This window comes from Panthera uncia, assembly GCF_023721935.1.
Source record: "Panthera uncia isolate 11264 chromosome B2 unlocalized genomic scaffold, Puncia_PCG_1.0 HiC_scaffold_24, whole genome shotgun sequence".
NCBI classification, from domain to species: Eukaryota; Metazoa; Chordata; class Mammalia; order Carnivora; family Felidae; genus Panthera; species Panthera uncia.
In genome coordinates this window covers 48,054,360-48,080,476 of record NW_026057580.1, presented here as the reverse complement: position 1 = coordinate 48,080,476, position 26,117 = coordinate 48,054,360, and the positions used below count along the sequence as shown (strand labels likewise).

General features: G+C 37.4%; 1 protein-coding gene and 1 non-coding gene across 2 annotated transcripts in view; both read right to left on the bottom strand.

The window, feature by feature from the left end:
• The window catches only part of CFAP206 (cilia and flagella associated protein 206), a 39,086-nt gene that overhangs the window by 3,045 nt on the left and 9,924 nt on the right, over nt 1-26,117 (bottom strand). Inside the window, exons 7-12 of the mRNA XM_049654644.1 lie at nt 25,420-25,628; nt 14,586-14,705; nt 13,021-13,219; nt 10,682-10,822; nt 7,413-7,606; nt 3,953-4,100 (exon numbers count right to left, since the gene is read on the bottom strand). Coding sequence (XP_049510601.1) covers nt 3,953-4,100; nt 7,413-7,606; nt 10,682-10,822; nt 13,021-13,219; nt 14,586-14,705; nt 25,420-25,628 — 1,011 coding nt within the window. The remainder of the gene's footprint in view (nt 1-3,952; nt 4,101-7,412; nt 7,607-10,681; nt 10,823-13,020; nt 13,220-14,585; nt 14,706-25,419; nt 25,629-26,117) is intronic.
• Nucleotides 10,335-10,441, bottom strand: LOC125939274 (U6 spliceosomal RNA). The gene has a single exon (XR_007463012.1). It is a non-coding gene; the product is annotated as a U6 spliceosomal RNA (small nuclear RNA).

Sequence of the window (26,117 nt, the reverse complement as noted above, 5' to 3'; positions counted from 1 at the left end):
AAGTGCTCCGATCAAAAGACATAGGGTATCAGAATGGATTAAAAAAAACCAAGACCCATCCATTTGCTGTCTAAAGAGACTCATTTTAGACCCAAGGACACCTTCAGATTGAAAGTGAGGGGATGGAGAACTACCTATCATGCAACTGGAAGTCAAAAGAAAGCTGGAGGAGCCATACTTACATCACACAAACTAGACTTTAAATTAAAGGCCATAACAAGAGATGAAGAAGGGCATTATATAATAATTACAGGGTCTATCCATCAGGAAGAGCTAACAATTATAAATGCCTACGCACCAAATTCAAGAGCACCCAACTGTATAAAACGATTAATCACAAACATAAGCAACCTTATTGATAAGAATGTGGTAATTGCAGGGGACTTTAATACTCCACTGACAACAATGGATAGATCATCTAGACAGAGAATCAGTAAAGAAACAATGGCCCTGAATGATCCACTGGACCAGATGGACTTGACAGATATATTTAGAACTCTGCATCCCAAAGCTATACTTTCTTCTCGAGTGCACATGGAACATCCTCCAAGACAGATCACATACTGGGTCACAAAACAGCCCTCAATAGATATAAAAGAATTGAGATCATACCATGCACACTTTCAGATCTCAATGCCATGAAACTTGAAATTAACCACAGGAATAAGTCTAGAAAACCTCCAAAAGCATGGAGGTTAAAGAACACCCTACTAAAAAACGAATGGGTCAACCAGGCCATTACATAAGAAATTTAAAAATATATGGAAACAAATGAAATCAGGAGTGCTGATGCATAGGGGCACTTGTACCCCAATGTTCATAGCAGCACTTTCAACAGTAGCAAAATTATGGGAAGAACCTAAATGTCCATCAACTGACAAATGGATAAAGAAGATGTGGTTTATGTATACAATGGAATACTACTTGGCAATGAGAAAGAATGGAATCTGGCCATTTGCAGCAATGTGGATGAAACTGGAGGGTATTATGCTAAGTGAAATAAGTCAGTCAGAGAAAGACAGATACCATATGTTTTCACTCATGTGGATCTCGAGAAACTTAACAGAAGACCATGGGGGAGGGGAAGGGGAAGAAAAAGTTACAGAGAGGGAGGGAGGCAAACCATAAGAGACTCTTAAATAGGAGAACAAACTGAGGGTTGATGGGGGTGTGGGGGGAGAGGGGAAAGTGGGTGATGGGAATTGAGGAGGGCACCTGGGCACTGGGTTTGTATGGAAACCAATTTGAGAATATATTATATTATAAATAAATAAATAAAAATAAAATAAAATAAAATAAAATAAAATACAATAAAATACAATAAAAATGTAGAGACCTGGAAGGAGAGGAAATATTCCAGATTTTGAGACACCGTGGATGACTGAGAACCAAAACTACTTCCTCCACACTGAGTTTATTGTCTACATTAGTATGACTTTTCTATTTGGATATCTTCATTAGCATAATTTGATCATTCCAAGAGACTCTTACCAAAGCAAATAACTTGATTGTTCACTACAGAACATCCCAAAAGACACACCTTCAGTAGTAAGTACCAACACACAGATTCTCCCATCAGTGCTGGGCTGCTTTTTCATGATCTTTACCTAATCTAATTCAAGCCCTCATCCCATCCCCTGACCTACTCTTGGCTTTGAAAGACCTACCTTCCCCCAAACTTCACATTCTCAATACATTCTGACCTTGCTCTTCCCCCTCAAGACACTGCCTAGGCTCTGCTGAGGTGCTGATTCCTCCTATAGCTTTAAGCAATACACTCAGTTTTGTCTTACCAGCACATTGTACTGGTCATATACAGGGAGCCAGCATTTGACGTGATGTGATTCCAGAGGAGAATTAGGTCTAAGGTGAGCCTCAGAATTAAGTGGAGGTTGAAGAATGAGAAGAAGAGTTCAGTCGGTATGCAGTGCAGCCCCACGGAATATGCCATTCTTTTAACATTTCCAGTCCAGACCTATGCTGGCACCTCTACCTCTCATATCCATCCAACCATCATTCCCCTCTTCTCCTTTGCCTATTTATACCTCAGACCAACTTAAAATGTCACCAGGGTTCATTTTTTATTTCACTTCTATTCTACCACTTACCAAGAGGTATTGAGATATTTTTAGTGTATCAGTGTCACTTGCTAGACAATTAGTTTCTGAAGAACAAGTGTGTAATATCTGTGTTACCCATAGGTATCTGATGGGCTCAAGTGAGTTTAGTAGATAACACAAAAGAACATTGGGGATGGAGCTTCATGTACTACAGAAGAGTAACTGATAGGAATGCTAATGGAACGAGGATCTGGAAGACATACCAGGAAGCTGATCCTTCCTCATCCCAGGAAATTAAGGGACTGAAAAGCTGCCATCACAAAGGGTGGCAAGAGAAATGCCATGATTGGTGAAAAGCCTATGAGACACTGAATATACAAACTGCCAAAAGCTAGACCTTGTATGACAATAGAACTCAGTTCCACAACCTCTATAGCTGTAGCTATAAGCCTGGAACAGACAGGACTTGGCCAGCTTCCCTATTTTTTTGCTACCCACCCCCCCCAACCTTGGTCCCCCAACTGAGGACCAACCAGAGAAAGCCAACTATGCCCACCAAACCATTCACATAAGAGTCCCAACTTTGAGTTAGCCTGCTTCCATTTTCCCCATGTCAACAACCTCCAGTCAGAGCATGCTTGAAGCCTTCCTCTTTTTTTCACTATAAGGCTTTCCCACTTTCCCTGCCTGCTTTGGAGTTCCTGCCAACGGCCAGTGATGATGGTTGACTCCTTTGCTATAGAAAACTTTGAATAAATAGCCTCTGTTCTGATTTGGGTAGTCTTCATTTACTCCCATACCTGATTTCAGTTAAAGAGATGGATAAAATATACTAAGAAAAGGCTATAGATATAAAAGTTTATTTCCTTCGTACTCTAAATACTTATTGTCTAAAATGACAAGGTACTGTAAAAAGGGTGAGAGGGAAGAATTCCACTGAGTCACAAAGGGATGAGATTTCCAAAGCCAAGCTTTGAGGGCAGGCACCTCTTATGATTAAGGTGACTGAGAATTAGAAGGACAAGAGAGCTCAGTGCCTATAGAGAACATGCTGACATAAGAGGGGACACAAGAGAGGTTAACATTCTGCTCCTCAAAAAAAAAAAAAAAAAAAAAGACTACAAAAGACAAAGATATACTTTAAATGATTAGAGGAAGCTGAAAGTGCTCTAAATCTCATAGATTACAACAATAGATGGATATAGAAAGAAAGAGAGAGCAACTACCATTGTTCTAGTCACTGGATGGTATAATTTGAGAATAGTTTCATGCTTCCGTATGTGCTTAAAATTAGAAGACAATCTTACAATGTAAAGCTGGCAAATTATATGCAAAGAACTCTGTATACATCCCACTAGTTTATACAAGTAATTTAAATTACCCACTCTATGACTAACAACACATTAAAGTTCCCTAACCTATAGTTCTCAGCTTTAGCACCATCTTCCTGGAAACTCCCACACCATGAGGGCCAAGTGGAGGGAGAAGCAAATACACAGGCTGAAGCGAGAAAGAAGAAAGATGAGGCAGAGTTCCAAGTAAATGGCCAGTGTGTACACCCATGGAAGCCACAGGAGCAGAAACAAGGAAAGCTAGAGGCCAGGGACGCTGGTAGAAATTGTTGGACAGCATGCCTATTTTCTAGAAATTGATTCAATGAATCTAGAACATCTATTGCCATCTTATCACAACAACTACCCTTGAGAGACCCACCCTGCTCGTACCAAAACAATCCCTTTTGGTCCTGTGCCCTGGACCTGTAACTTTTGGGACTAATTCTGCTTTAATTTGTGGCTGAATGTAACACATGTACAAAATATCATCTCTTCTGCTGTCTTAGCTGAAGAAAACAAATTCCCCAACCTATAAATAATTTTAGAAAATATTGTTACAAACCAATTTTATAGCTTTTCTTCTCAATTCCCATTCATTCCACTCATATGATCTCACAATCGTTGGTGGCAATATGTGCGTATCTGTTTGTGTGCTACTTTCACACTTTGTAATTGGTTTTATATGATGTTTGTCAACATCTTTCATCTAAAGAAATGAAGTTCTGTAATTAGTATTTATTAAAAAGCAGCATTATTTAGAGATAACTAAAAATAAACTGACAAAAAGATTAGAAAAATAAGAATTTTTCAACATGGAATATACTCATAAAGACAGCAGAGAAAATAAGCTAATAGTAGTGAACTAAATGTGATAATTTTCCTGGGCATTATGGCTTTCTTTGTACCTGACTTTGTGAACTTAATATGGGAGGTATATTTTGGGAGGGGAAAACCTAACATCACTCATTCAAGTCAAATGCCCCTCTCCAATTTTCACAATCGGTAGCATACATGAATACTTTGTTGAAAACTGACTGAAGTTTAAAATAGCCATTAAATGTTAAATATGAATCACATTTGTTTAAGGTATCAAAACATCTTTAGGATATATCTAAACCCCAAACTATGCATACACTTGGTTTTGTTTTAGTTGGATATTTTGATTTTCTGCTGGGATACCCACAAGCTCACTATTAAAATATTAAATATTAATTCCAGGCTAAATAAGATATGATTGTGCTATATATGAAGTTGCTGGAGAGGGTGGTAGAGGTTTAAGGAACTCAGATCATAGTGCACAGGAGGGACAGATTAACTTTTTTTTTAATTCCAGTGTAACTAACCCAGTGTTATATTAGTTTCAGGTGTATAATATAGTGATTCAACAATTCTATACATTACTCTGTACTCATCACGATAAGTGGACTCTTAATTCCCTTCACCTATTTCACCCATCTCCTCACCTACCTCTCCTCTAACAACCACAAGTTTGTTCTCTGTATTTAACAGTCTGGTTTTTTTGTATCTTTATCTCTTTGCCCATTTGCTTTTGTTTCTTACACTCCACATATGAATGAAATCATATGGTATTTGTCTTTCTCTGACTGCCTTATTTCACTTGGCATTACATCCTCTTGATCCATCCATGTTGTTACAAATGGCAAGGTTTCATTCTTTGTTATGCCTGAGTAATATTTCATTGTATGTATGTGTATATATATGTATATGTGTATATATATACACATATATGTGTATATGTGTGTGTATATATATGTATACACATATATATGCCATGTAAGATTACATATACATATGTACATATACATACACACACACACACACACACACATATATATATATATATGCCATGTAAGATTAACTTCTTACTCAAATCAAACAGCAGATAATTACTGATTGCCTACCACCTAACATAAGATATAATTTTTTTTTGCCTTCAGAACGATGTTGTGATATAGTTGGGTAGATAAAAACATGTTGCAAGATGATTAGCAATATTACACAGTACAAGTAAATGGCAAGTAAATAATTATAAGAACTACAGCTTTGAAATATGAAGGGAGAAAACTCACTTCCATAGGTACTTAAGGTCACTGAAGAAGAGCTGGGAATTAAATACACAGAAAGAAAGGAAAAAAACAAGACCCAAAATATAGGGGAAAATTGTTTAATGGAAAACTATGCATTATCTACATATAGCATACATTTCTGATGATCTGATTCTAACCTTTCATTGTCTTTGAAGTATCTTACAACTCTGTAAGTTATAAATAAGTGGTGGCATGGTCAAATAATTCTTGTCTATAGACATGCAAATTCATAATTCCTTCAAGGTTTTTTATGGAACCTGACAATATAAATTCTCAAATTTATATGGAAAGTAAAGACTCAAGTATAGCCAAGATCCTTTAGAGAGGAAAGGGTGGGAGAACTCACTCTACTAGGTATCAAAACTTACTATAAAGCTATAGTAAGATATAGATACAGGAATTTTTTAAAAATTGAACTGAATAGAATAGAGAGATTAAAAATTAAGCCTGTGCATATAAGACACTATAGATATGGAGAAAGGAAAGAGTACTGAACAAATGGTCTGGGAAAATTCATTACTCAAATAGAAAAAAAATTAAAATTGGATCTTCACCTCCCAATAGACACAAAAATCAAATCCAAGTCAATTAAAGAGTCAGGTGTGAAAGGCAAATCCAAAATCCATATTTTTTTACAAAACAATATAGGAGAATATTTTTATGATCTGAGATACATGAAGATTTCTTAAACAAGACAAAATTTGAGACGTGAAGAAAAGATTAATAAATGACATATTAAAATGAAAAACTTTCATTCATGAGAAGACATCACAAAAAGAATGAAAAACAGAGGGGTGCCTGGGTGGCTCAGTCGGTTGAGCATCTAACTCCTGGTTTCGGCTCAGGTCAAAGTATTCACATAGGCTACCAATTGTGAAAATTGGAGAGGGGCATTTGACTTAGGAATGAGTGATGTTAGGTTTTCCCCTCCCAAAATACACCTCCCATATTAAGTTCATGGGTTCAAACCCCATATACGGGGTTCTGTGCTAGCAGTGTGGAGCCTGCTTGGGATTCTTTCTCCCTCTCCCTCTTTCTCTGCCCCTTCCCTGCCTGTACTCGCTCTCTCTCTTTCTCAAAATAAATAAATAAGCTTTAAAAAAACAGAATGAAATACAAAACTGGGAGAGCACAAGCCAGTGGAACACAATTAAAAGCCTAGAAACAAACCCATTCCATATGAGAATTGTTAACTCAATGGAGGGGTCATCATACTGAGGGGGAAAACCATGTATTAATATTAGCATCACCAGCCACTGCTGGGATCACATACAGTTTTAGAAGTGGGCACAGTAGAAAATAGAACTAAAACCATTAAGCTTTATTAAGATATAATTAATGAAACTAGTAATTATTAAAAAAAACTAAATGGTACTATGAATGGGACAACCTAATATAATAAACATAAAAATTCTTTTATTATTTTAATTCATTTCCAGTTAAAATCTCAGTAAGATTTTGGGGGAAACTTAGCAAATTTATTAGGAAAACTACCATGCATGACTAAGACAATTTTGAAAAAATACAAGGCAAAGGAAAGAGCTTACCCTATCAGGTAATAAAATATATCAGAAAATATTATCTTACAACTCTAAGTTATCACCTGTGTTATCTGTGCTAAGTTCTTTAATTTTAGATAAGGAAATCCTACAGACTCAGTTATTTATCTAAACGTAGTCTTTCTCTTCCAGATTTTTCCAGTCTAATTTATCAATTTGACTCCTTATCTTGTTTTCATTATTCTTTGTGGATTTCATTAGTTTCCTTCTTCGGGGTGAATCTCTTTCCAATAGCATTAAAGGCCCTCTTCTGATCCAGTCTCTGTTTGGATTTTGGAACAACAATGTATAACTTTCTAATTAACTATACCTTTAAATGTCATAAATTCTTAAAATACTGACTCTGCTTACCTGAGAATATGGAATGAGGGTTTCGAACTGTTGATGAAGTTCCAGTAGCTGAATTAATTCTGCATTTTTTTTTGCTTTTTCCTTAATTAAATCAATATAATTTTCAGGACTTTCTGCAAATAAATATGCAGCATCTCTGGTATTAAAAGTGTAATACTTTTCTTTATATTTCAAAATTCCAATTGCTGGATTTCCTGAAAATTAAGAAAAGGAAATGAATGAGATATAAAATAGTAAGTGATTCTATGTTTATAATACATCCATAGAATCATCCCCTACATACTGCATATTTAACATATGACTTATGCATATTTAACATGTTTTCATTTTGTTAAAATGCTAAAATTAGCAATTTTAAATTATACATTTTGTTAAATTCTATTTTATGTGAAATTCATATTAAATTAATTTTAACGAATGGTTTTATGTAAAAATTATTTTACTATACAGATCTAAAATGTTTGAAAATCTTTTATGGGAAGGCACGTAGTCATCTCGTGGTTTCAAATCTCCTTTAAACTAACTACTATAAGCATTGTTTTAAAAATAATTCTATAAAAACTACAAAAATGGGACAACTTACCCAAAATACGTTTCCTTTTTTTTTTTTAAGATTTTTACTTTTAAGTAATCTCTACACCCAACATGGGGCTCAAACTCATGACCCCAAGATCAAGAGCTGCATGCTCCATCGACCAAGCCAACCAGGCATCCCCAAAATATAAGTCTCTATGTTAGAAAGTATTTCCCACTGTGAACAGATACTACAAAAATAAGGGTTATTAAATATCCACATAGTTGGTGGGAATTATATATGAAACAATAGTACTGCCTTATTTATTTTTTCATTTGTTCAACAAAATTTATTGGCCCTATTCCTGGCACTAAGGAAATAAAAACAAAATTGCTGCTCTCAACAAATCAACAAATATACCATAGGCCAGAGAGTACTGCAAAAAAAGGTTAAAAATAAAGCCAAGGGGCACCTGGCCAGTTAAGTGTCCGATTCTTGATTTCAGCTCAAGTCACGATCTCAGGTCATGAGATTGAGTCCCGCATTGGGTTCCGTGCTGGGTGTGGAGCCTGCTTAAGATTCATTCCCCCCCACCCTCAAAAAAAATAAATAAGCTTGTTAAACACATAATAAAAGGAAAAAGGGTGTGGTTGATATTTTAAATTGGGTGATCTAGGAATGCTAAATAAAATGAAGGAGCAAGGTATGTAGCTATCTGGGGGATAGACAGAGTTTTCCAAGTAGAGGGAATAAATAGCAAGCATAAAGGCTCTGAGGTGAAAATGGGCTTGAGATGTTCAAGAATAACAAGAAAGCCAGTGAGGCTTGAGTAGGCAAGGGAAAGTGATTGGCAATAAAACCGGTGTAGTCATTGAAAAGGATCCTAACTAGTTAGTAAGCCTTGGGATTTAAGTCATGTGGTCTGGAGTCCTGAATGGAAGGGGAAAAGTCCTACAGAATTCCTCTGAGTTAGTGCAGTTTGCTGCTGCCCAGAAAATAATGTAGCAAACAGAAATAATGTAGTGAACAAAGTAGTCAGGGCTAGCTTATTGAGAGAGGATTCTGAAACCCATAGCCCCACAAGCTCTTCTACTTTCCTATTTCTCTCTCTTTATTAGAATCCCAGATAGTGGAAGCTTGAAGGGGCCAAACAGACCTCCTGGACTAGAAGCCAGGCTCTCCTGAACCTTAGCCCATAGCTTTTTCAATTATATCATGCTACCTCCGTCATCACCCTACAGCTATGGTTCTTTGCGTTTGTGTCTCTTGTGACTCCCTTCCTTTCTTATTTGTGATGGATGGATGGATGATGCATGGATGGATGCATGGATGGATGGAAGGAAGGAAGGAAGGAAGGAAGGAAGGAAGGGAAGAAGGAAGGAAGAAGGAAAGAAGGAAGGAAGGGGAAAGAAAAGGAAAAGAGAAAAGAAGAGAAGAGAAGGAAAGAAAGAAACCATCTATATTCCATCACTTATTTCTTCACGGCTTTTGATTGTTACCCCCCCACCCCCACCAGTATCACTGACCCTCATGGGGCCTCAGAATACTATTCTCTCAGCTCCCTATGGTAAACCTCTTACTTCCATTATGAAAAATCTAATACCATAAAAAATGAGTCAGGGGCATCTTGGTGGCTCAGTCAGTTGAAGAGTCCAATTCTTGGTTTTGGCTCAGGTCATGATCTCACAGCTCGTGAGTTCGAGCCCTGCATTGGGCTCTGTGCTGACAATACAAGAGCCTGTTTAGAATTCTCTCTCTCACCTTCTCTCTCTGCCCCTCCCCTCACACGTACTCTCTTTCTCTCTCTCAAAAATAAACTTTAAAAAAAGTCAGTATGCATGTTCTCTAGCCTGTATGTAGTTCCTATAATTCTTTCTAATAAAAAAAGTAATATCCAACTACGAAATATAACAAAAGAAATGACAAAGAAAGAAGAAAAGGAAAAAAGAGGTTAATGGTGTAAGGTAAATCAGAAATAATTTTGTCCAACTGTTTTCATTCTAGCCCTAGCTGACTTTTTATTTCCAATTCACACAGCACTTTTTGGATAATAATTTATTTCACCTCAATTTCTTACTCTTTGTTAGGGGAGAAGCTCTAGTAATATATACAGAGAGATTTTACTTGATAAAATATTGGCCATTTCCTTAGGTGGATCTGACTTATACAGAAATCCTGATCTATGTTAATAGAACACAACCATAAAGCAACAGAGTATTTTTTTAATAAACATAATCAGCCAAATTAGTGTTGCTCTTTCAACTAATTACTTTGGAAGATGATCTATTTTAGTAACGCCATGTGAATTTCTGGAGTCCCTCATTGGCCATATGAGTCATCCCTCTTTTATGATAATGTAGCATCCAGATTTCATTATATACACATTCTATCACTTATTTGTTTTCGTTTCTAAATGTGGAAGCTTCATGAATTTGCATGTCATCCTTGCGCAGGGGCCATGCTGATCTTCTCTGTATTGCTCTGATTTTAGTATATGTGCTGCCGAAGCGAGCACCTCACTTATCATTTGTGTGTAATTCTTGTTTATGTCAGTCCACCGGATTATTCTGTGAGCACTTCAAAAATGAAGATTTTGGTCTGGATCATCTTTGTGGCTCCTTTCCTAGTTCACCGTCAGATCCCATAAAGTTTTAAAAAATGATAAGTGAAAAAAAAATGAATAAGTAAGTGACAAGGACAGCTTTATTTAAAGAAAAAATGGGAAGTCAAAGCAATATCATTTCCCACAATATACCTGGAAGAAGAAGACCATCTGTTGTAGCAAATGTATAAGCACAAAATCCTCGATACTGAATTAACAATTTATCAAAATTGGCCGTTGTTTCTGGGAAAAGCCATTCTTGTTTTCTGAAATCCACCGGACGTACTCTATCTTCTAAAATAAAAGAGGAGGACAAGAAAAACTTCAGTCAAGGAGAAGAGTAAACAACCCAAGAAAATATGCAGAAAAGACTGGCTGTTGTGTGACTAAAACAGAGAGAAATCAACTTCATTCAAGACTGTATGGCTCTTCATAATACACTAGGTGGGCAAATTCTTTAAATGTGATGCTCCTATACTAGGACTATTGTTTCCTGAAACAGCTGAGAATGTTCTGAGCAGAAAGCTTCAAGGAAATCTCTCTTAGTAATTTAATTTTGATAACAAGGTGCACAATCTTTGTTCTTTACACTTTTAAAAATCCTTCCTAATGGTGGCTGGCTTACTTATTTACATGTGATAAACAAATAGTCCACATTTTTTACACAAACAAAAACACATATTTGTAAAACACTGATCCTAAAGGTTCTTAGCTTTGGCAATCCTACTATACTTCTGGGTCTGGCTCTACATCAAAACAGCAATACCACAAATGCCCTTGTGACTACAACTAGAAGTAAATGCATACTTTGGGGAAAATAAACCTTCCTTCTTTTTTCCTGATATGCCTGAAAGCCTCAAAACAGAGAGGAGATGTGGCAAGTGTTAATTAAATTCTTTTAGAAGAACATTCGGTCTCCCAATTCACTGGAGCAGTTAACATGATAAATAGTGTTCTGGTGAATAAAAAGTTGTGACATATAGTGGAAAGTGACATGTTTAACTCCAAGAAGTAAACTGTCTTGCCAATAATGGTGAGTTTAAAATCTACTGTTGAAGTAGTTTAATATTTACTGCTGAAGTGACTTCAACCTTTTTTTAAATTTTTTTTTAACATTTATTTATTTTTGAGAGATGAGAGCATGAGCCGGGAAGGGGCAGAGGGAGAGGGAGTTACAGAATTCGAAGCAGGCTCCAAGCTCTGAGTTGTCAGCACAGAGCCAGATGCGGGGCCCAAACCCACGAACTGTGAGACCATTACCTGAGCCGAAGTCAGACACTTAAACAACTGAGCCACCCAAGCGTCCCTAAGTGACTTTAACTTTTTAATTTCACTTGGTATTTGTGTAGATATGTTGTTTTAATACAATAAAATAAGTAGGAAAAACTTTACCTGGAAGGATGCTTTTCAGTCTTTCTAATTTAGTTTTCAAGTTTATTTTTTCAGTCCGGTAGTTGAAGAATGGAAATTACAACTTCATTTTTATTTTCCACTTATACAAAATTTGAATTTGTAAAAGAAATTTAGAGAGTAAATTATCAAATCTCATTTTCTGGAAAAAACTTTCTTTTTAGGCAACAATGCCCAGACTCTATTTTGGCATTTCTCAAGAACTTCCCATTGTCTTTAAGACAAAAGATACCAAAAAAGTAAAAAGTAGTTTGTTGATAAAGACAGCCTTCTTATAAGAATCAGTGCATCTCTTAAAGGGTCTAAAATAAGCTCAATTTTACAGGGATAAATTTCATTGATTTATAAATTTCAGCCTGAATCTGAGGTAGATATATGGCAAATGACATGCTAAAGAAATAGAGGTCTAAATATGGCAAACATTAATATCTTCTCCTACTATAAATCAATAATAAGATCACTAAGACTACAACAGAAACACATAAGCAAGGAAAATCATTGCTAACCAAAACCCTGACAATAACATTAAGAATGCTTATTACTGGGGGCACCTGGGTGGCTCAGTAGGTTAAGCAGCCGACTCTTGATTTCGGCTCAGATCATGACCTTGGCTCAGATCACGATCTCATGGTCTGTGAGATCGAGTCCTGCATTGGGCTCTGCACTTATAGTGTGGAACCTGCTTGGGATTCTCTCTCTTCCCCTCCCCACTTGCTCTCTGTCTCAAAATAAATAAATAAACATTAATTTTTTTTTTACAAAAGAATGCTTATTACTGGATAGTAAGGTACTTAGCTTACATATTTTCTGTTTCCTGCACTTTTCATAATGAACATTAGTACTCTTTTAATCAAGAAAGATGTTTAATACCTTATCAAAAGGATAGAGCATGAACATTTTACTTTTTTTAAAAACAAACTTTATGCTCAACATGGGGCTCTAACTCATGACCCCAAGATCAAGCGTTGGATGCTCCACTGACTGACCCAGCCAGGTGCCCCAAGCGTGAAAATTTTAAAAGAGTGCCTTTATTCTAGAGGCACTTTTAAGAGGAAGAGGAAGTCAAGGATGGTTTCTATTACCCATGTGTTCCTTCATCCTACACACATCAGTCTTCACAGTCAGCCCATCAAGAAGATTCTGCATTACTTTCTCAGGAAAGAGGAGTTCATGAGCACCCAAGAATGGCTCAAGGTGAGTTGTCAAATTACTGAGGACACTAATCAAAACAGTTTCATCCTGGAAGCTAGTCCACAGATTGGAAAGTGCAATGAAGATGGGCTGAAGAAGAGAAAAGAATGTTTAAAATGTAACTGTTTAATAGAATTACAAATCACTGTGCTCTTAAAAACAAAAACAAATTTGTGTTAGTAAAGAAATTCTTCTGAAGACAAGTCAAAGTCTTGTGAAGTTAAACAATAAAATCTACATAGCAATAGGATTCATAAATTATGAGAAAAAAAACTTGTATTTTATCTCAAACTATTCGTGTTGGTGTGATTGTCATAAAGTTAATTTACCCCCCCCCCACCCAAAAAGCCAAACACATCGATCACCTAAGAAAGATTTATGGATGCTTGACCTCAAAAAGCCAAGAGGAAAATATCTTCTTTTTGTAAAAAAGCTAAATATGACTCATTACTATTAGATTAATCTGGTTCAATCATGATTAAAAGAACCTGAAAGTCTACAGATATATCTTGAGGCATATCTTGTGAGCTGCAAGTTAAAGATTTTAGATCAGTGAGATAAAAACTTTTTTTAATGTTTATATTATTTATTTTGGGGAGAGGCTGAGAGAGAGAGAGAGAGAGAGAGGGAGGGAGATTGGGGGAGGGGCAGAGAGAGAGGGAGAGAGAGAGAATCCCAAGTAGGCTCCACATTGTCAGCACAGAGCCCGACACGGTGCTCAAATCCATGAACCAGGAGATCATGGCCTGAGCAGAAATCAAGAGTCGGATATTTAACCTACTGAGCCACCAGGTGCCATGAGATAAAATGTTTTTTATTCATACTAAAGGTCACTGACTTATTGAATAAACATATACAGAAACTAATTAGGCCCTACTCATAGGTAAAACAACTTAGCCTTTTGTTTCTTGGCTTTTAAAACCTAACATTGGGAATGGTTACACAAAATTGTCAAGGCCTCAAAATGCTCTATAAAATATTGCATGTGCACCCTACATCTCCTTTGGGCTACCAGATTTGCCCCTAAGATGGTACAGATAATCAGAAAGTCAGTGTAAGTGCAGGCCTGGTAAACACAGGGATTATCCTCTGTCTCTTCATAAAGGACACAAGTCACATCACCCCTTGGCTGAAGGCAATCTCTAACCAGCCACTGTGAACGTGTTCTCAACACTGCATTACAGATTCGTTTTGTTGCCACAGCCCGTGCTGGTATTATGGCTATCATAATATATACCCGCGTTTCCTTTAGTAGCAACTGCCTGCAGAGGGAAGTCCCGCATCCAACTTACACGGTTATTACAAAACAACCATAAAGAACAGGATCAACTTGTACAAAAACCAATATTATATTTTTAGTGATTAACTATAATTATGATTACTTATGATTCGATTGTATAGGACTCAAAGGTATATTCACTCTTAAGCAAGGTCAAAGTTGATGGCAAATACTTACAAAGACTTGTGATGTTGGGACAGCAGTCTTTGATTTTACAGTCATTTTTAATTGTTCCAGTTGGGCTCCTAACTGCTTTATCATCATTTCTACTTCTTGAGCACAGGTAATTATATCTGACTGTGAAAACAACATAATTTGCATTAATATTTTTATAACGTCACTAAAAAATTCATGTGTTTTAAGCCCTACCTGCTCCTAAGCACAACGGGAGCAGAAATTCTATTCTCCATGGTATCTGCAAACCAAGAACAGTGCTGGTGTGCCAACGGCACTCCAGAAATATTTGTTGGATAGATGAATCTTTTGAAATACAATAGCTATAATTTTTTCCCAAAAGTATTCTTTTTCTCAAGGTATTCTTTGACAGGCAGTATAACTGCATTCCTGAGAAGGGGATCCTATGACACAACTTTGTTCAGCTGTTATTTTCCCACTGCTTAATGATAAAATTAATGAGGTGTTCCTCTGAAAACAATTTTGATACCAAGATTTTTTTAAAATTACATCCAAGAATGCAGAACATCTTAAAAATCACATCACTGAAAGAAAAACAATGTATTTCTGATATGACAATAGTAATCTGAAAATAAGGTATTAAATGCTGAATCTGAAATAATTACTAACATTTATTCTATGTGCTAAGCATCATAGTAAATACTTATAAGTACAAAAAGGACGTAAGTATAAATAAGAAAACTAAGATGTAGACAGGTAAGTAAAGTGCCCAAGGATACACAGCTAATAAAGGGTGGAATCATGGTTCTATCCCAGACCAATGGAGCCCAGAACCCAGCTCTTACCCATTATATTGTACTGTCTAAGATGTGACCAGAAATAGCGGTGGTATGGGTTTATCAGTACATTGTAAAAGAGTGACAGTTACTTGGAGGAAAAAAAAATGTATTTGAGTCTTCAAATATGAGCCTAAGTATATGCTTTACTAGACTATTTTTTTTAAGTTTATTTATTTTGAGAGAGAGACAGAGAGAGAGAGAGCGCGCATTGTGCACACATGAGCAAAGGAGGGGCAGAGAGAGGGAGGAAGAGAGAGAATCCCAAGCCAGCTCCATGCTGTCAGCACAGAGCGAGAAGTGGGGCTCAATCTCACTGAACGTGAGATCAGGAGCAGAGCAGAAATCAAGAGTCAGACCACCAGAATGAGCCACCCAGGCACCCTTACTAGACTATTTTTAATTGACAAAAATATTACTTCTTTTAAAATATCAAATATTATTGTATTTCAACTAATGAAATATTTTATTCACAGATCTTAACATGCATCCTGTTTTAATTTTACCTATACTTTTCTTTAAGCATCTCCTTCCCCTTGCTACATGCTCCATGTAATCCTATCTATCCCATCTAATAGGTCCCTTGCCTACCTCATAGAGTTTTCCCCCTTGTTTGTTAGTTTTGTTTTAGAAATCAAATATGAGGGGTGTCTGGGTGGCTCACTCAGTTAAGTGTCTGACTCTCGGTTTCGTCTCAGGTCATGATCTCACAGTTTCATGAGTTCGAGCCCCACGTTGGGTTCTACGCTGACAGCATGGAGCCTACTTGAGATTCTCTCTCTCTCTCTCTCTCTCTCCCTCTCTCTCTCTCTCTCTCTCCCTCACTGTCTGACCCTCCCCACTCATGCTGTCTCTGTCTCTCAAAATAAATAAACTTAAAAATAAAAATAAAAATAAAACATGAAAATGGGGTCCCTAAAGTCTCTTCAGATTTGTGCAACAGCAACAAGAAACAGAAATAATATGCTCTCCAAAGTAAAAGTTACATTCAATACATGACTTCATTAAATCTATAATTGAAAATACTCTAGACTTCCTCCCCAGAGCTATGCTTTCAGAGGACACCAACAGAGTAGGCATACAGAAATACTTGATTTTTCCTGATTATGACCTAAAACAATCACTCTGTTAACATTTTATCAAAAAGAACTTGTTGACAACTATGTGGAAGTTTTAGTGTAAAATGGTCCTCACAAATAAGGAGAAAGACAGTCTGTGTTCATGGACGGGAAGAGTTAATATTGTTAAAATGTCCATACTACCCAAATCCATCTATAGATTCAGTGCAATTCCTATAAAAATTCCAGTGGATGGGGCGCCTGGGTGGCTCAGTCGGTTGGGTGACTGACTTCGGCTCAGGTCACAATCTCACGTTCCGTGAGTTCGAGCCCCGCATCGGGCTCTGGGCTGATGGCTCAGAGCCTGCAGCCTGCTTCCGGTTCTGTGTCTCCCTCTCTCTCTGCCCCTCCCCCGTTCATGCTCTGTCTCTCTCTGTCTCAAAATAAATAAACGTTAAAAATTCCAGTGGCATTTTTCAAAGAAATAGAAAAACAATCCTCTAACTTGTATGGAGCCATAAAAGACCCCCATGTACCCAAGCAAGCTTGAGAAAAGAACAAAGCTGGAGGCATCATGCTTCCTAATTTCAAACTATATTGCAAAGCTATAGTAATCAAAACAGTATGTTAGTGGCATAGAAACAGACACATAGATCAACAGAATACAGAGCCCAGAAATAAACCCATCATATACGGTCAACTAATTTATGACAAAGAAAGCAATAATATACAATGTGGAAAGGACAGTCTCTTGAATAAATGGTGCTGGGAAAACTGGACAGCAACGTGCAAAAGAATGAAACATACAGAAAATCAAGTCATATTGGATTAAAGACATGAATCTAAGACCTGAAATCCTGAAATTTCTAGAAGAAAACATGGAGCAGTAAGCCTCTTGACATCAGTCTTGGTGATATTTTTTTGATTTGACACCAGAAGCAAAAGAAACAAGAACAAAAGTAAACAAGTGAGTCTATAACAAACCAAAAAGCTTCTATACAGCAAAGGAAACCATCAACAAAATGGAAAGGCAACTTGCTGAATGGGATAAAATATTTGCAAGTCATATATCTGATAAGAGGTTAACATCCAAAGTATACAAAGAACTCCTATAAATAAACAGCAAAAACAGCAGCAGCAACAACAAGAACAACAAAACCCGAACAATCCAATTAACAAATGGCCAGAGGATCCAAATAACATTTTTCCAAAGAAGACATACAAATAGCCAACAGGTACATGGAAAAATGCTTGACATCACTTACCATCAGGGAAAGGCAAATTAAAACCACAATGAGGGATCACCTCACACCTATCAGTATCAAAAGACAAGTGGTAACAAGTGTCAGCAAAGATGTGGAGAAAAGCAAACCCTCATGCACTGTTGGTGGGGAAAATAAATTGGTGCAGCCACTATGAAAAATGGTATGAAGATTCTTCAAAAAATTGAAAATAGAACTACCACTGTAACCCCTATCAAAAAACACCAGCACTCTTCACAGAGCGAGAACAAATAATCCTAAAATTTGTATGGAACCAGAAAAGACACCGAATAGCCAAAGCAATCTTGAAAAAGAAAACCAAAGCAGGAGGCATCACAATCCCAGACCTCAAACTGTATTATAAAGCTGTAATCATCAAGACAGTATGGTACTGGCACAAGAACAGACACTCAGATCAGTGGAACAGAATAGAGAACCCAGAAATGGACCCACAAACATATGGCCAACTAATCTTTGACAAAGCAGAAAAGAATATCCAATGGAAGAAAGACAGTCTCTTGAGCAAGTGGTGCTGGGCTAACTGGACAGCGACATGCAGAAGAATGAACCTGGACCACTTTCTTCACCATACACAAAAATAAACTCAAAATAAGACCTAAATGTAAGACAGGAAGCCATCAAAATCCTCGAGGAGAAAGCAGGCAAAAACCTTTTTGATCTTGTCTGCAGCAACTTCTTACTCAACACGTCTCCGGAGGCAAGGGAGACAAAAGCAAAAATCAACTACTGGGACCTCAATAAAATAAAACGCTTCTGCACAGCAAAGGAAACAATCAGCAGAACTAAAAGGCAATCAATGGAATGGGAGAAGATATTTGCAAATGACATATCAGATAAAGGGTTTGTATCCAAAATCTATAAAGAACTCATCAAACTCAACACCCAAAAAACAAATAATCCAGTGAAGAAATGGGCAAAAGACATGAATAGACACTTCTCCAAAGAAGACATCCAGATGGCCAACCGACACATGAAAAAATGCTCAACATCACTCATCATCAGGGAAATACAAATCAAAATCACAGTGAGATAACACCTTACACCTGTCAGAATGGCTAACATTAACAACTCAGGCAACAACAGATGTTGGTGAGGATGCGGAGAAAGAAGATCTCTTTTGCACTGCTGGTGGATCTGTGATTTTATCTTACTAGGAAGTTAACAGTTTAGTCTGCCTTAGTTTCATAAATGGTGTTAGGGCTGGTAGGAATGCAAACTGGTGCTGCCACTCTGGAAAACAGTATAGAAGTTCCTCAAAAAATTAAAAATAGAACTACCCTACAACCTAGCAATTTCACTACTAGGTATTTATTCAAGAGATACAGGTGTGCTGTTTCGAAGGGGCACATGCACCCCAATGTTTATAGCAGCACTATCGACAATAGCCAAAGTATGGAAAGAGCCCAAATGTCCATCGATGGATGAATGGATAAAGAAAATGTGGTATATATGTACAATGGAGTATTATTCAGCAATCAAAAGGCCATTTGCAACTATCTGGACAGAACTGGAGGGTATTATGCTAAGCGAAATTAGTCAGTCAGAGAAAGACAAATATCATATGACTTCACTCATATGAGGACTTTAAGATACAAAACGTTCAAAACAATGAACATAATGGAAGTAAAATTAATATAAAAACAGAGAGGGGGACCGAACCTAACAGACTCTTAAATATAGAAAACAAACAGAGGGTTGCTAGAGGGGTTTGGGGAGGGGGGATGGGCTAAATGGGTAAGGGACATTAAGGAATTTACTCCTGAAATCATGCTAACTAACTTGGATGTAAATTTAAAAATTAATTAATTTAAAAATAAATAAATAAACTTAAAAAATGCAAAAAAAAAAAAAAATTAAACTACCATATGATCGATCTAGCAATCCCACTTCTCAGTATATGTCCAAAGGACATAGGCACCCCCATGTTCATTGCAGCATTATTTACAATAGTCAAGACATGGAAGCAACCTAAGTGACCATTGATGAATGAACAGATAAAGAAAATATGGCATATACATATGGGTGTGTGTACACACACAGACCCAGACACACACGCGCACACACACACGCACACACGCACACACGCACGCACACACACACACACTGGAATATTATTCAGTCACAAAAAAAAAAAGAGGGAAACCCTGCCCGTTGTGACAACATGGATGGACCTTGAGGGCATTATGCTAAGTGATATAAGTCAGAGAGAGAAAGACAAATATTGTATGATCTTATAGGTGGGATCTACAAAAATAAAAATAAAAAGCAATTTTTTAAATACAGAGAACAGACTAGTAGTTACCATAGGCAGGGGGTGGGCCGTGGGTGAAATGGGTGAAGGAGATTAGAAAGTACAAACTTATTGGTAAGATAAACAAGTCCCGGGGATATAATGTAACAATATGGTGACTATAGCTAATAATACTGTATCAGATGTTTGAAAGTTGCAGAGAGTAAATCTTAAAACTTCTCATCACAAGAAAAAAGGTTTTGTAACTATGTGTGGTGAAGGATGTTACTTATTGTGGTAGTCAATTTGCAATATACACATACACTATGTGTATGTTGTAAATCACTATGTTGTAAAACTGAAACCAATATATGTTATGTGTCAATTATATTTCAATTTAAAAAGCCAGTTTCACTTAAGAATATCTTTGACAATGCACAGGGCACCTGGGTGTCTCAGTTGGTTAAGTGACCCACTTTGCCTCAGGTCATGATCTCATGGCAGCTTGTAAAGTTCAAGCCCGCCTTGGGCTCTGTGCTGAGAGCTCAGAGCCTGGAGCCTGCTTCTGATTCTAGATCTTCCTCTCTCTCTGCCCCTCCCCCACTCTTGCGCGCGCGCGCGCGCGCGCGCGCGCGCACACACACACTCAAAAACAAACATTTTAAGAAATTTTTAAGAAGAATATCTTTGATGATGCAGTAAAAAGTATTAATTTTACTAAATCTTGATCCATAAGTACAAGCTTTTTAACAATCAGTAAGATGGGATGGAAAGTACATATAAAACACATCTGCTGGATATTAAAATGCATAGTTCTCTCGAGGAAAACATTTACTGATTGAATTTTGAGCTGAACTACCATCTTTTCTCCCCGCAGAACATGATTTTTACTTGAAAGAGCAACTGACTGACAAACTATGACTTTTGAGCCTTAGCTATTTGGCAGGTATTTTCCTGAAATAAATGAAATGGGTCTCTCACTTCAGGAAAACAAGAGCTCTGGTTGCCAAAGATAAATTTTGCATTGTGAAACACTTGTATCTGACACCATGAAGTTGACAGCATCCTAACACTTAAACATATTTCTCATGAGACTGTTGGTGAAAAAAATAATAATAAAATTTGTCCTCTAGGAATGCTATCTCTTTTTTAAAAGTTTTTGTTCAGGAGCGCCTGGGTGGCTCGGTTGGTTACGCGTCCGACTTCGGCTCAGGTCACGATCTCCCGGTCCGTGAGTTCGAGCCCCGCGTCGGGCTCTGTGCTGACAGCTCAGAGCCTGGAGCCTGTTTCACATTCTGTGTCTCCCTTTCTCTCTGCCCCTCCCCTGTTCATGCTCTGTCTCAAAAATAAATAAACGTTAAAAAAATTTTTTTTTTAAATTTGTGTTCATAATGAGTCAAAAAACTGCTTTGGAAAAGCATATGATGCCAGCATGCTTCTTCCCCACTCTTTTCTTTGTTTTTTTTTTTTTTATAAGAGACAGCATCTCGAGTGGACAGCATCTGCTCTTGAGCAGAGAAGGGGCAGAGGGATAGAGAGAGAAAATCTCAAGCAGGCTCCACACTCAATGTGGAGCCAGACATGCTGCTAAATCCCACAACCCTGGAATCATGACCTGAGCTGAAATCAAGAGTTGTACGCTCAACTGACTGAGCCACCCAGGTACCCCTTCCTTTTAAAAGCCACCCAGTTCCTTTTAATTTTTAACCCCTTCCTTTAAAAGCCACCCAGTCCCTTTTAATTAATAAATTCCTCATAATTTGTTCCATGGACATTTTCAACAAGTCTAAAACAAACATAAATTCCACCTACCTGATTTTTTTTTTTTTACTGGCATTATCAGGAAAAAATCAAGAAGTCTAATGTTGTCTACTCTGTGAATAGGCTCTGTGAACATAGCTTAGGGAGAAGAAATCTACTAAAGTCTTGACTTACACATTTTACGAATGTTACATGTGAAATGCAGCATTTACTTGCACCATAACAATGAGTGGCTTTCTCTGGTGACTGCCTTGCACTTCAGAGCCCCACAGAGGATGGAATTCTGTTCCTTCAGCTAAGACAGCCAACAAGACTGTGATCACCCCTCCCTCGTCTCTTTCAGAATATCTGAATTTGTTGCGGTGCCTGGGTGGCTCAGTCAGTTAAGTGTCCAACTTCAGCTCCAGTCATAATCTCGCCGCCGTGAGTTCAAGCCTTGCAACAGGCTCTGTGCTGACAGCTCGAAGCCTGGAACCTGCTTCTGCTTCAGATTCTGTGTCTCCCTCTCTCTCTGCCCCTCCCCAACTCACACTGTCTCTCTCTCTGTCTCTCAAAAATAAATAAACGTTAAAGAAATGTAAAAAAGAAGAATATCTGAATTTGTTTCCTGAAGCAGATAAAATCCTAACAGAAAATAAAATAACTCATTACCTTACCCAGGCTATAATTAAATTTTTTAAATGAATGTTTACATAAACTTTATGTAATATTGGCAAAAAAAAAAGTTTAAAATCAAATTCAAACCTTCAAAAAGTTATATTAATACATCCTTTCAAATAATGTGACTTTAGAAAAGAATATTCACAGATTTCATAGATAGGAAAAATTCTCAGCTCAACATAAACTGACATATTTTATAACCCAGAGATAATACCGATTAACCTATATCCATTCTATAACAAGCAACCTTAACTGTAACTCAGGTAGATTGATGGGAGAAGATTGGATATTTAAAAACAAAACAACAAAAACACCGACTAAGCCAAAAAGAGTCAGATGATTAAGAGAACTCATTCTGACCCTGACTAAAGTTAGCATAAAACAGTCACAAAGAGTGGGGAGACCAGAAAGTTAACTTTCTCAATAGAGTAAGCAGCAAAGGGCTTAGACCTGAGATACTGTCTAGAAAAATAAGAGCTCTTCAGTTTGTTCTCCTCCAGAAATAAAATCAGAGCCATTCTGCTTAAGTCCTAACAACAATGACGGTGGCAATAATAAACATTATCTGGGGATCCTGGGTAGCTCAGTTGGTTAAGCGACCGACTTTGGCTCAGGTCATGATCTCACAGTTATGGGTTCAAGCCCCATATCGGGCTCTGTGCTGACAGTTCAGAGCCTGGAGCTGCTTCGGATACTATGTCTGCCTCTCTCTCTGCCCCTCCCCTGCTTGTGCTCTTTCTCTCTCTCTCAAAAATAAATAAACATTAAAACATTTTAAAAATAATAACATTAGCAGCAACAGCAATTTATTGAGCACATAACTATGTGCCGGGCACTGTTCTACCTTACTTGTATACTGAAGACTATCAATAATCCCACTTTACAGATGTGGAAACCAAGACAGAGAAGTTAAGCAATTTCCTCAAAGACACGGATTGAGTAAGTGGCAAAGTCAGGATTAGAACACAAGCATTCTAGTTGCAGAGCCCACACTCATTGCTTATATACTCTACTCGCTGTCCCTCTAGCTCTGAGGATGAAAACAACAATGAGACTTTCAGGCTGGAAATTAGCTGAGCATGATCCACAAATGAAAGCTCCGAGAAGATGCTACATAATGGATGACATTCTCTACAACATCCTTACATTATGTGTGACAGTTTCTGAAGGTTCTTTCTTATGGTATCCCTTCCAAACACAGATGATGAAGTCAATGTGGGATTCTTAATCCTACAGATCTACGTGTACTTCAAGATAAACTGATTATAAAATCCTCTCAGTATCTGACTAGTTAGATAAGGCTGATAGCCACAAATCAATGTTAGAGGAACATCCACCTAAAGAATAATTCGATTTAGGGGCACCTGGGTGACTCAGTCGAGCATTCAACTTCAGCTCAGGTCATGGTCTCATGGTTCATGGGTTCAAGCCCCTCATCAGGCTCTCTGCTGTAAGGAGACTGCTTCAAATCTTCTATCCACCCCTCTCTCTGCCCCTTCCTCTCTTTCTCTCTCTCTCTCAAAAATAAACATTAAAAAATGATTCTAAACCATTAGAATAGCTGATTTACAATCCTCATATCTGAAGGCAATTAGATAGTTGGCCAGTTGTGAGGACCACAACCTAGTTTCTTGCCATGAAATCATGTCATCTGGATGTCTTTCTTTCTATTCCCTACAGTGAAGGTAAGGAGAGAAGATAGATCAAATGCATCCAGAAGGAGTATCAAGTCATCAAGATACGAATTAAAAACACATCCTGTTCTGTCCTTCAAGACACTGGTATTCACTCATATGAAAGAAGTTCACTGACCCTGAGTCTCACAGTTATTGGAAAGTAGACATTGTGTAAAGGTAAACAGTGACCAGTGGGATGAATTGTGTTAATTAACTCAATGGAAGAAACACTTTCACAATGTATACATACATCAAATCATCACATTGTACATTTTTAATATCTTACAGTGTTGTCGATTATGTCTCAATAAAGCTAAAAATAAAAACAAACAAACAAACAAAAAACATCGACTGGTAGGAACACAGCTCACTGTCAAGATGCAGTTAACAAACTGTGTCCCCTAGAACCCTAGGGTGGAATGGGGATGTTCCTTGGTGAAAAGGTCCCTCAATCCTTTCACCTAGATACCTGTTTTATACTTTTAGGGTTCTGAGTAAAATTGTATCTGAAAGTGCTCTGCCACTTTTTAAAAAAAGTTTAAAATCACCACTTTACCATATTTTCCAACTATGTGGGGTTACTGTGTGGCTTGTTCAATAGATCTAAAAATACTAGAAATAGGGATGCCTGGGTGGCTCAGTCAGTTAGGCATCCAACTTCAGCTCAGGTCATGATCTCATAGTTTGTGAGTTCGAGCCCTGCATTAGGCTTTCTGCTGTCAGCACAGAGCCTGCTTTGGATCCTCTATCTGTCTGTCTGTCTGTCTCCCTCTGCCCCTCCCCCACTCACTCGTGTGTGTGTGTGTGTGTGTGTGTGTGTGTGTGTGTGTGTGCGCGCGCGCGCGCACGCATGCACATGCACGCTCTCTCTCAAAAATAAACATGAAAAAAATATTTTAAAAATAAAAATATTAGCAATAAAAATCTTTTCAACCAATTTTTGCAAGAACAATTACATAAAAATTATTTGGCCAACTACCTGCCAAAATGTACATTAGATACTTGCTTTGCATGAAAACAATACAGTATTACTTACATACACACACACACACACACCTCTGCTTAACTACAGCATACTAACAATCATTCCACTGAGCACCAGAGACAATCAACAACTTCACAAATCAATTCCTATCAATATTTTTCATTAAAATAAAAATCCAGCTTCCCCATTTCTATTTTAGTTCTCAGCCCAGCATATGCAATATAAACCGAGCAGTTATTAAGGCTGCCTCCTGTATCAGTAACCTGATTCTACCATTTGTTTAATATATATTAAACAAAATATATAAATATTTTTAATATTTATGCCCATAATGTATAAAGTAGTTGCATTCTATGGAAAAGGCCAGATCTTATGACATTAACTCACCAAAATGATCTGAAGGAAGGTCTCATATTGCCGCATATTATACAGTGCTTCTTTTAACATATATGGCTGAAGTTCCATACTCAAGAGTGGGTTCTCTGCTACTGTCTCAAGGATGGCTGTGTAGCGGTATGCCTGGTCCTGCGCAATCTGAAGTTGGGAATCGATGTGTTGAGTGGTGGCTGGGATTGCTTCCTGTAGAATAGCTGGCACTGTTTTTAAAAGTATATTGAGAGACATGAAAGAATCTACAAAGAAGAAGCCTACGAAGTGGTTGCATTTTGAGCATTAAATTTAGTTAGTTTTTTTTCCTTAACCAAATTAATAATAAGAAGGTATATATTTCATATATTTCTCCCTACACCATGAAATAAAGAACTGGGCGGGGGGTGGGGGTGGGGTGAAATCTGTCCAAACAAAAGACATTGTAGAGCAGATCAGCTTTTGCCACTAAAATATAGAAGAATCTAAAGAATAGATAGGCTTTGGTATTATGTGCTACTGATCATGTACCTCTAGAAAAGGCATATTTTGTTAAAAAAAAAAAAAAAGAAAGGGGGGGGAAGTATGTGACTTAAGAAACTCATCAGGATATTGGGGCACTGGGTGGCTTAGTCAGTTAAGCATATGACTTCAGCTGACAGCTCAGAGCCTAGAGCCTGCTTCAAATTCTGTGTCTCTCTTTCTCTCTGCCTCTCCCC